Here is a 12,527-nt window from a genome sequence, read left to right on the forward strand (position 1 = left end):
CTTACTGTCTTTATTTTTTTACTAACTCCTTTCCATACTTTCTTTCCTTTTTTCTTCCTTCCTTTTTTCCTTTCTTTTTCCCTTCCTTCCTTTTTCATTTTTTGTCTTTATTTGTAGCTTCATTATTTTACTCTTCTTCTCTTTTGTAATATTGTGTATTATTAATAATTGTTTAGTCATTGTATATTGTTATTTAACCTATTCCAAATGTCTTTTTTCTCTCCTTCTGTAGAAACGAAACCAGGAAACGGGCTGTGTAAAACAGGAAGCATTGCTCTCTTTGGAAACGTAGTGTACAGTGGGCTGCTGAACGATCACTTCTGGCATTTCGGGGTGCCCCTCGTCACAAGACTGGTAAGTGGATGCCCTCTTTGTGTTTTCCAGATTGTTGGCATGGTTGGCACTGCCTCTCTGCTCCCTTTGCCACCTTAGGATCTCCCACTGGTATTTGGGATTTGGCATCAGTTGTGTTTTGGATGGCCAGAACATTTACCAGAGGTGATTTTTGATCTCCTTTGTTGTTTTTTTGTTTTTTTTACATATAAGGGGACATAGTTGTGCTGGCACATTCAGTGAAGTTTTCATAATTACAAGTTATATAATTACTCAATAGTAATATGTAATGATGGCTAGGGTTATTTAGCTTTCTGCTCTGACAGCTACACCAAACCACAGAGAACAGCAGTGGAAAGGGAATGGGGCTGATCTTGCAGGCTCATGTCATGTTCTCCTTCCTGATTTCCCTGTCTATCTTCTTTCTCAATGATGCAAGATCTAAATGAGTAGATAATGCATTGGCATATGATGTGTCTGTTTAAGAACTGAATATTAGTAGGCTACTCAAGTTTTAATTAAACTGTAATCTTAGCGCATGTCAGTGCCTCTGTCTTATTATGAATTGATAAATATTGATGCTCCGTCTTCCTCCGAAATATGTCAAACAATATTAGCATACAGGCAGGGAAGGACAGGGAGGAGGCAGAGCTGGAGCAATTTACTGCTTATACTCGATTAAGATAAAAAAGGATTTGGAGGATCAGAAGTATAAATCTCTGAGGGTAACTTGTTTTTCACTGCTTTCCCAATTGAGCATGCAGACATGTTTCAGATGAAAACTTTAGCAGCAGAATTGGATGTAGTTCAACTGCTTTCTTCAGAGAGAATGTAGCATCATTTGATTATGGTTGGAATATTAAGATATTAATATGTCCCTTCTATTAATATGATTTTTTAGGACTGTTTTTAATTTATGGCAAAGCACAAATATTCTTTACCATTCATGAACTGGCATGCTGCTTAAATTAACATGAAATATCTATTGACATTGTGACATTTTTAAACATTTTGCATCTTTATTGTTGAATGACAAAGTGTTTCACGTGTTCGAAAACATTAGTTTGTCTTTACTAAGGGGTCAGGGTTTTGCTAGTTATCATGGCCCAGCTATCCCTTGCTGGTAAATGCTGGTACACTATTCTGTTGACAAAAAAAAAATTCTTCAATGACTGACATTTATAAGTAGCCATGTATAATGATTAAAAGGTTGTTTTGTTTGTTTGCCAGCAACATAAATAAATTATATATTTGAGTAGATTTTATTTATTTATTTTTTGGCTGTAAAAAAATTACTTTATTTAGATTGAATAATGGTCGGCGTAGCTGGAAGGCCCAAAGCTATTACATTTTCCCAACATTTACTTTTTCCAAACTTTAATTTTCCTCTCCACTTTTGGAGATAGGAAATTCTGCTAATGGCATTTGGAAATACAATGCTTTGAATAGCCAAAGCACGTTTAGCGTTTAAGTGCGCTCGCTTGCTACCACTTAAATCACTATAAATGAATTCTACCTCAGTTCCAAACCACATTCCTTTTTGACAAATTAAGTAAATTAGTCAATGCCTCTGTAATCAAGTGCAACGTCACCTTGCCTTTTATCCGCTTGTTTTTTTGATTAGGCCATACTTCCATGCATGTCACTTCCAGTACCGTTTGGTCATTGGTAGGTGCTTTTAATGAAAATGGACTGGCACTGCGACCCGTTCCTCAATCCCCCCCACCAAACTCCGCTGCAGACGCTAAACTGCACCTTAACCAGATTAAGCCACTTGAACAAGTTTGGAGAATCGAGCCTCCCCACCAGATGGAGAGAAATGGAGGGCGGTTGTTTTTGAATTAGTTCTCCCTCGAATTTCCTTGCTGGGTTAATGAATAAATGAAATGGCGCGGTAATTGGAAGGGAGTGCGTTGAGAGAGAAGGAGAGGAGCATGCAGCTCCATTGAGTTTATGGAGGCAGAAATGATGACGTTGGGTAAAGCACTGATGAGGAAGGTATAGCTCAGTGGGGCGAACATGCCTGAAAGAGTAAGTGTGTGTGTGTATCTTCACAGAAGGGAGGACTCGACTTCATTATAAGGTGCTTTAAGAGCGACACGCTGTGATTGTGTCATCTTCGTTCCAAACAAAGGCAGTGGAGGGCAGGTACAGGGGACAAAGGAAACGTGAACGTCCAATAGCCGTTGCACAGACGTGCACATACTGCTGAATCCTGTCAGACTGCGCTCAGAGCTGAATTTCAGCTTTTCAGCAGAATGTGTGTAATTGATAGCACTCTGGGGCTGCGCGGGCCTTGGCAGCACGCAAAACGAACGCAAACCTCCAAAGACAGAGACTTTTAATATCTGGCAGGCTCGCACAGCGTGGAAGCTTGACTCTGTGTGGCATGTAGATGTATTGCTGCTCACTTTTGGGTTGTAGTATGGGGGTAAGAAAGAGGGAATCGCTCGTTTCTGCTCCCGTCAAATATTCCAAGGCTTGCACTATTTCCAAGACCTGCTGCGCTTGCGGCCAATATGGCGTCCCAGATGTGTTCACCTGCCGTTGGCAGCGGCCGGCTCCTAATTAAGACAGTCTGGCTTGGCCACCGGCTCAGTCTGGACCTGCTCAGACCAAACCTTGCCCATCTGCCCTGCTTAAAGAAGAAAAATACCACCTTTACACTTCAGGCCAATTGACAACTATACTCAGGTGAGACGTAGAGGGCGTTAGTTGCTGCAGGCAGGGTGAGACGTGCGTGCTTGTGTGTGGTGGAAGAATAAAGTGAGTGGTTGCGCTAAATGCATGCGATGCATCTGATCTGATGCTTTTTTTCCTCCATCTATCTGTCCTTTTCTTTCTTTGCACTGCATCAGAGCAAAATGTGACCGTTAACAAGCTTGTGCCACATTTTTAGACTCTGCGTCACATATCCGCGCAAGCCCATAAGCTTGGAAAAAGATCAGGCGAGACATGGAGATCAAACCCATGGATCGGGCCAACTGACAACTGTACTGCACAACGCCGGCATTAAAAATTGACTAAACGAATCGCGAGTCGGGGGAGTAAGAGAACACGACAAGGAGCATAACCAATTCAGGGCTCTGACTTTTTCCCTCCTTCTTCATCTGAGAGAAAAGGTTTCTTGTCTCTGTAATGGAAAATGACGTCCCCAGGGCCAGTCGTCCTCCGAGTGCTTAACCCGAACATGCAGCACCCTCGGCATGCTGGGGAAAAACAGTGCAGATAGTGCCAGAGAAGGAATGGAGAGACAGAGAGAGAATGTTTTGGGTTTGAGAGAGAAAGAGAAGCAGTGGGAGAAAACAGAATGCTGATGGAGTGGACAGGAATATCACAGAAAGAACAACAACACTAGGGGAGAACGGGGCTAGTTGTCACACAGTTTACTTTCAGTTACTATGGTTTTGAGTGAGTTAAAAGAAGTCCAATTGTGCAAATGTGTCACATTTCAAATTGATAAAAATGAATAGTATTTTAATAATTGTATACAATTTATTAATTCAAATTGTTTTGCCCCACATTGTTAATTTTGATATGTTTGTTGTTTCATTAATTGGTTTTATATAGAATTTTTCAGCTAAATATAATTTTTGGCTGACTATGAAACTATGTCTGTTTAAAGGTAGATTCCACTGTGAAAACAGTACCCATTTAATGTGACATATCCTGCTATTAGGTCAACATGTGTTCAGTAAACTATTCTTCTTTTTTTCTGGACAATATGGTTCAAAATGTTTAAAAGAGTTTTTGTAGTCAAGACTTTAAGGTATATCTCTTTATATAAAATATATACCTCTCTGGACGCCTAATGGGGTGGAGGGATAGAGTTGTGGTTAGGGTTAGGGTGTGGTTGGACATTCTAGCTCCACCCATTAAACCCAAATTACATTCGCTCCTCCTTGCTGTACATCTAGCGAGGGGGAGCTAGACGTAAGCTCAACCCATATGCTCTGTAGTTAGCAGCCTCTTAATTGTTCAGGAAGCGGAGCTTCACTCCCTAAACTTCAGTCCCGCCATCACATGCAACACATGTTATTATTGGCTGGGACGACCCAAACTAAACTATTTAACATAACATATAGTTACATACAACTACCAAGACTAAATAATAAATGAAATGATGTACATTATCCTGTTTAACACTTTTGTCCGTAATATTGTGCTAACTGTAAATATGGTGTTGTGGCAGAAATAATCGAATGTTGTTGTTGTTGTTTGTTACATTATTCATCTCAGGGTTCGTACAATCTTTTGAGAGTGAAATTCAAGCACATTCCAAGGGCTTTCAAGTGCTTCACACTTTTTTCAGAACTTCAAAGCTTTAGATATTATCTCATTTAAATGTTTTAATGTGATTATTTGTAAAACTAAAAGTTTAAAGATGTAAGAAAACTAACTTGGTGGCAAACAAACACTTTTATTTAAAAAAAGACATCAAATTACCACTATAACCAGTAGAAGGCGGCAGAGGAGCACTTATTGACTTATTAGCCATTTCCACTCCCTGATATTTGGAAAATATAGGAAATTAGGAAATTACAATTATTAATTAGGAAATTAATTAGGAAATAACAAAGTCTCATAAAAAACTAAACCTTTTCTTCAAATTGTGACTGAATTACACAAAGCAAGGAAAGAACGCTCCTTTTATAATCACTGAAGCTGTCGGTCAGTTCAGTATGATACTATACACTGTAAAAAAATTCTAACCCTCCCAAATCAAAAATTTCAAGTGACCGATAACATCTACATTTTTCAATTGGCCCAAGTGAAATTCTGTAAATTATAAAATTAAATTTACAGATTTTCACTTGGGCCAATTGAAAAAATGTAGATGTTATCGGTCACTTGAAATTTTTGATTTGGGAGGGTTAGAAATTTTTTACAGTGTAGAAGAAAAATGGTTAAAAAGGGTTGAATATTTAAATGTTCCCTACAAAAATGGGATTTTGCAAGTTACTGTTATTAATAAAAGTTCTTCAGAGCAGTAAAAAAATTGTTTAATGATTTAATTTATAAGAGTTGATCTAATTTTTCTTAGATTCATTTTACAGAAGGAGGTATGTACATTTATGAGCAAAACTGTATTTATTAATATACAATGTTATATAATATATAATAAACTTATAATTATCTAATAGGCTACACCAGATCTTATCAGAACTCTTTCATTGATTTACGGCAGAGATGAAATATTCCAAAGCACGATGGGAAATGTGAACTCTCTTTGACAGTGTCACTCCTGACATGCTTTGTTCTAATCGAAATGAACCGTGAGCAAAATTAGCATTCTCTCAAATCCAAATATGAACGTGCAACAGCGCAGAGGTTAATATTTAAGAACACTGTAGCTGCCTGTTGGCGGTGTGGGTTTGAAATTGCTGAGACAGCTGAGATGTTAAATGGCAGCGTAACCCCCCTCACCCACCCAGCCTCCCGAAAGGCGCGTGGCTGTGTACGCATGCACTTAGATGCTCAAACCACACACACACACACACACACGCACAAACAAGTCTTGCGCTCTCACACGCACCAAAAAAGCTACCAAAAAGAGCAGCACTGTTCTCATGGCACGCAACCTGTCAAGCGATTCCCCCTGCTCTCCACCGGCTCACTCCGACTCCTGATTGGCTGAAACCACAGCTGGAATCCTGCAAGCCCCTCTCCCACCGAAACCCCTGCCTCCGCTCCCTCTCTATCACTGAGAAAAAGATTGGTGAGAAAAAAAAAGACACAAGAAAGAGCAAAAGGCATTACGTTGCACGCCGACTCGCCCTACCTAGTTTACTTACGCTTTTCCCCCCGTTTGCCCCCCTCCGACGGGTCTTTGTTGCCTCGTTGTCACATTGCATGACTTTTCATGTACATCAGCTGACCGTCGAGACCAAGCGAGGGGAAAGAACCGCTCCTACAGCCTTCTCAATCCTCACCACTAGCCGGCTTCCCTCGGCAGACGTCGCAGCAGCAGCAGCAGCTCCCCTCCCCTCTCCTCTGCGAGTGCTCGGATGCTGAGCTGCTCCGTGGCTGTATCAGTGCCTGAAGTGTCAATGGACTCCTCTCCCTGCGGAGGAACACAGCCTCACTGAAGGAATGCTGGGAACAGATGCCAAACACCTCCTGGAGTGCCCGCTCTAGAACTCTCCCGCCCGCCAATAAGACCCTGAACAGAACGACACGGGGCAGAAGACGTGCAGAGTGAGTGACGTGAAGAAAGCTACTTGTGTGGTTATAGGAAGAAGAAAGAAAGAGTGGAAAGTGCAAGGAAACTGAAGAGCGGAGACAGAAGCCCCTTTGCCTATTCCTCTTTTTCCTGTTGACTAGGTACATTTTTTTTTTATAGTGTCAACAGTTGTTGCTTCAATTCGTTTTTTTCTTCTTCTTTCTGGACTGATCTGGGAAGAGCACAGGACTTTCAAGCACCAAGAATCTGATCCAGGCGGCCAGCACTGCGCCCACCCCTCATCCGATTTCCATCTGTGAGTGCCCACCTGCCCCTGACCGAAATGATGATGTACTTTTGGGTGAGTACAGTCTCTGCCGCCCATCAGGTTGGCCTTTATGCCATTGTTTCTCCATATTTCCTCAACCCTGGACCTGCTGGGATAAGACGGTGTGCTTGTAGCATGCGATAAGCCTGTCTCCTCCTTTTATCTCGTTCTCTCTTTCCTACACTTCCTCTAAGTTTATCTGTTCCACCAAAATACATACACAGATTTTCTCTCGCTCAGTTACTGCTTTGCATTATTTGCTTTCAGTCGGAGCAGTGTTTAATTTTCCTCCACTCCGAAGGGCCTTGTTCCGCAGTGCTGGTCCTGGAGGAGATGAGTATCAGCCGTGGCTGTTCAGAATGGATAGTATTGATGCTCTTTTTGAGGACAGAGGATCATATGACCTGATTCTGCATAGCTCTGGCAATTTCTCAGTTCACTGATGGGGAGTGTTCAAACTCACACAGCGAAAAGGGGATGTATGTTCACCGCTTTATTATTAAGTCCCTATAGAGGAGTTTAAATGCTTTTCTATTTGTATTTGTTTTGATAGACCTTCACAGCACTTGTTTGTTGGTTACATCACTTAAAGCTACATGTAGTTTCCCATTATTGTACTTGCAACTAGTAGAAAGGCATGTTTTTGCCACATTTTCAATGAGTGGAGAGTTTTAGAGGTCTTTTCGTGTGAATCTTGTCTCCATTTATGCCCTAGACAGATAACTTTGACCATTCGTATACGTTTCGTTGTTTTTAACGTCTTGTTCCATGTAAAAAGTTACGCTTTTAACGATAGTTCACCCAAAAATAATCAAAAATGTATCAAAAAATACAAAAAAAAAGTAATGGTTTTATCCATTATAATGGGACCTCACCGAGGTCCAAAATAGTTGGACTTTTATTGTAAGAAAAAATAATACAGGTTTGGATTGACAGAAGTGTAAATAAACGATGACCGAATTTAAATGTTTGAGTGAACTATCCCTTTAAATTGTCACACTAATGGACACATTGAGTATTTTTGTCATTTTGAGTCTTAGATGCCCTTTTTTTTTTGTCTATCTCTGTTGTTTAATAGACTGACATATTTGATAATTTCAAATTTCGTCTCATTTTTTTAGCATCTCAACATAAACATAACATAAAGTAACTTCAACTTTTTTAAAACCTTACACCCTCACACTGAAAGGCACAGATTGTGTCTATTTTCCATCTCAATTCTTTTTTTAATAGGTTTTTTGTTTAATTTAAATGTGCGAGATTGATTTTTCTACGTCTCAATGTTTTTTAGCATCACGCCGCGTCTAGTAGAAATAACTTCATACTTTTATAACTTTTTATAAACCTGACACCCTCATACTGAATGGCACGTTGAATCTTTGTTGTCACTTTGAGTGTATCTCAGTTGTTATTAAATATATTCTTTAACATGCTAGTCTGGCATCGTTGATCGTTTCAACGTGTCTATTGTTTTTTTAGATGCCACATCTAGTACAAATAATGTCAACTTTTTATAAACACGATACCGTCGTTCTGAACGGCCCCTTACTTGCACCTCTGAAAATAATGAGGAGGTGAGGGGATGAAAGAAAGATCCTACGACACTGGCAATGTCAAACTGTGCTGAAAATGGGCTTTTAGCTTACAGGAAATCTACCTCCACCATAAACCTGCTCCCCGTTCAACATCCCGTTCTCTTGGTCACACGGTGCTCCCTCTCTCCCCGTCAGGGGCCAGATGAAAAGTGCGCACTCGTAGATGTGGCAACCAGGATTTAATGATCGTCAGAAAGCAATCTCTCATCTTTTGAGCTGGCTGTGCTCTTTGATAGCACCGACTGCCCATTAATCATTCCCCTTCATCACTCCAGTCTCATCCGGCCCAGCGCGGGACAGAGGGCCTTTGCGCACCCTCACGCAGACGGCACAGGCTGTGTCACGGGGGCCACAGGGGCATATTCTCTTAGAATGAAACTCGCAGACGTGCTTAATCTAATCTGAGCTTACTTTCTGATGGCCCGGGTGAGAAGAGAGATAAAATTTACCCCTGTCAGACATCCTGTAACTGATTAGCTCACACAGGCAGACTGACGCTTATTTCTGATGACAGATAGCTCTTCGCTTTGTGTGTGTGCTTTCAGAAGTATTATTTCAAAATTCTGGCCTCAGAGTAGATGAGAAGGTGTGAATGCGTGTGGACAAATAGACTGTTTTTCCTCACACTTTCAATAAGGACAGTGTGAACCGTGAATCTACTGAACAATTATTGATTTAATGATAGTATTACAGTAGCATGATAATGAAAAAGGCAGAGGAAGACGGGAGAGAAGTGCTGCTGTGTCTGTTCAATAATAAATAAGTGAGAGCTCAGAGCAAGGGACTTGTTTTTCAACGAGCATGTGTAGAGATGGAAGAGCATAGAGCTCGTGTTTGGTTTGAAACGGCACGTTGGCCTATTTTTATGCCCCCCTAGCAAGGCCTAGCCCTAAACAACCTTTGCCATTTACCTTTAATGAGCTGTGCTGCTGGTATAGTATTGTGTGTTCCACATCACCAAATCGTTCGTTTTCTGTAGGGTGGTCATGATACCACTATATCTGAAATTTAACGTTTATTGATATTTTGTAGCTTGTTTTATCCTTTATTTAAATATCAACACAAAAAATATAAGGTTACACTTTATTTGATGGTGTCCTTGTTAAAGTGTAATTATACATTACTGAGTAACATTAATTAACTACATGTACTTACTATGGGGTTAGGATTAGAATTAGGTTTGTTGTAGGGTTAGTTGCATGTAATTATGGATAATTTATACTATAGTTACTACATGTAATGTGTAACAAGGACACTGTGTTACCATATATAATGATATTAATTCTACCCTAATTTTAATATAAACAAAAAAAAATATGTATTGCTTCCAATGTACTGGTATTTTTGTGTCTGTAGGGTGGCCGTACATTGTGTGATTTTAGCCCATGTACTGTAAGCCCCTGATTAATATTTTCCTGCCAAAAGTATTTTGGTGTAAATTTTAATATAGTCACAGTCCTCTTCTGAAATTGTTTTCAAATGCTAAAAGTTATGCATGCTTACAAAAATGTGCCGTAAAAAAAAAAAAAAGCGTTATACTTGTTCACATAGATACATAAGGTTAACCAAGGAAAAGCCATGCTTTCCTTCATAGCGTTGCGTAATCAAGCTGTGTCTTTCGGAAGCAGCGTCTATCAGCCATGTAATTCGGAGAGGAGAGCGGCTGCCGACGGTGTCATGTTGCTAAATGAAAGGCTTGCGCTAATTTGTCACCACTCTAATTGATCTGTGTTCTCTAGTTGCATAATGTGGGTCCTGTAACATTTACCGTGTGTTGATTTCATCCAGCCGCCGTCTGACGGCCAGAAAAACTTTATTCAGTCTTGTGGGACAGTAGCTCTAACAGAATGACCTACGGTAACACAATCTTTTTTGTTAATCCTTTGTTCTTTTCTTTTCTTTTTTTTTTCTGTTCAGCAGCTATTTTCAGCCGTGACATTTACAAATGCATGCCGAGCAAGTCTTGGTTTCTGTAAAGTCATTATTGTTGACCCCTTGGCTGTTTGTATTTTTAAGTCGAGTGCAATATTGTCATCTCGGTTGCCAACAACTCAGCATCCAATGCGATCCGCTCTGGCCTCATCTGTCCCTCACTCAATCACTTTCTTCATCTCACTTCTCCTCTCTCTCTTTCTTTCTCCCATGGGCGAGATCAAATATGGGCCAGGGTGACACTGGCCCTGCCAATCAAAGCTGCCAGGAATATAGCTTACTAAGTTGTTTGTCAGTAGTGTATTCTGTGTATTATTTACCTTGTTAACAATAGTTTTTTTGAAGAATTAACCCTTTATATGGCACTACAAAAATACATAAACGGTTATTTTATGTAAATAATATATATATATATTGTTTTGCAGAAACAAGTGATAAAAGATTTGCTTACGAACGTTGCAGTCTTTGAAAAAGTAGCATATAAATATTACAGAAATAACACTGTAATGCCTTACTTTATAATGGAATTTAAAAATATATGTATTTTCATCAAAGATTGATTTTGCGATTAGCTAAACTGTCTCATAAGGAAGGCGCTATAATTAATTTACAGTGAGAGAAGACGAAGAACACAGATCCACTCACTTGCCGCGCAACTGTTCTCTCCAGCTTTTCTTTCATCTGTCAGTGAATATGTGAAGCAGTAGCATCATGGTCGGACACAACCTCAGCTATCAGAATCAGCTACAACCTCCCATCCACCACCAGGATCCCCTGAGGTCCTCACTACGGCCCACGGGTCCCTGCGGCTCCTCCCACCGCCATGTGTAATCCTGCCGCCTCACGCTGGCTCTTACACGCCCGTCACGGCCTAATCTTCTCCTCGCTGCAGATAAGACCATTAAACAGCAGAGCAGGAGAGGGATTTCTCCCCTGACTACAAAAGGGATCTGTGCGCAAAAGAGAATCATGCTGTTCTGCAGATAGTAGAGAGAAAGAGAAGGAGAAACAGAATGAGGACATGGTTGCTCACGCTTATCACCCTTTGCTATTACATTAGTTGTGTTTACACAGGGTTTCCCAAGAAAAAGGTCATCACAGGGACGCTCCATTATCTTCCTCTCTCTCGCGCTCTCGTCTTCCTCCGCTCTCCTTCTTTCTGAAGGTGTGACTTAAAGGCATTATCCCCTGCACAGTTTAATGCCTGACACCTTTCTAATGGACTGTGGGAATGAAAGGTGAAGTGCGAGAGATCAGTGCCCCCCCCCCCTCAGATCCCCCCGGCTCCAGACGCAGCGGGAAGAGCTTCGGATCCAGGGATCAATAGCGCTGTTTGGTCAGGCCCAAGAACGGAGGAGCCAGGTCACGCAGAGGGCTTCTGCATCCTCCGGCCATTGAGCCAAGCGGTGCGCAGAGAAAGAGAGTGTGAAATTAACGTTGAACAGTGGGCATAATTACTCAAAGAGTTCCTGAATCAGCACGCTCGGACAGCTGACTTATTAAGGGGGATGTTGGCCGTTGCGTCTTCCGAGGGCACATCCTGTAGTAAATGTGAGCGGAAGAGCTTTAATGAGGGCGTAGCTTTTTGAATAAGATAATCTGATCACTTTTTGAACTGCAATAATTGCGAAACTGAATGTGCTAAAAGTTCACACCAAAATGAAAATTCTGTTTATTCACATGTCACACTTACATATGTCATTTTGAAACCAATTTGGCTTTCTTTCTCCCGCGGAACACAACTCAGACCTACTCTGAATTGTTAGATAGTAAACAAGTGGCAAAAAGGATAGGACACATTTACTAACAACAAATGACATGAAATCTATCCGTAACTCCCTTTCAAAACAAGATTTGATCAAGTCGTGTACACCAGGTGTCACATTCACATAAAAAGAAGAAATATTGGAAAATGACTTATTTTATTTTGGAAAATGTGTTGTTTTTTATGATACAATGAAAGTCAGTGGTGTCAGATGTTGTTTTTCACAATGATGGAAAAATAAGGTGGAACATTCTTCAAAATATGTTCTTTTGTGTTCCATTGATGGGTGGTTCTGATTATTCGCTGAGAAGTGTGGTTATTTTTACCTCCATTATTCACAAACCCCAATGCATAGCACAAATGATGAACTTGCATACAGTAGGTGTGTTACTGCCCATTGTTTTAATCCAC

At 40.6% G+C, this 12,527-nt stretch overlaps 1 protein-coding gene across 5 annotated transcripts in view; it reads left to right on the forward strand.

Annotated features, from left to right (window-relative positions):
* The window catches only part of rbfox3a (RNA binding fox-1 homolog 3a), a 340,080-nt gene that overhangs the window by 203,006 nt on the left and 124,547 nt on the right, over positions 1 to 12,527 (forward strand). For 2 of the 5 annotated variants that reach the window (XM_084434216.1, XM_084434219.1), the window contains exon 4: positions 233 to 354. In XM_084434216.1, coding sequence (XP_084290342.1) covers positions 233 to 354 — 122 coding nt within the window. Of the gene's footprint in view, positions 1 to 67; positions 355 to 12,527 lie in introns of those variants that run through there. The other 3 variants (XM_084434215.1, XM_084434220.1, XM_084434218.1) reach the window with 2 other exon arrangements.

Source organism: Rutilus rutilus, assembly GCF_951802725.1.
Source record: "Rutilus rutilus genome assembly, chromosome: 16".
Taxonomy (NCBI): Eukaryota; Metazoa; Chordata; class Actinopteri; order Cypriniformes; family Leuciscidae; genus Rutilus; species Rutilus rutilus.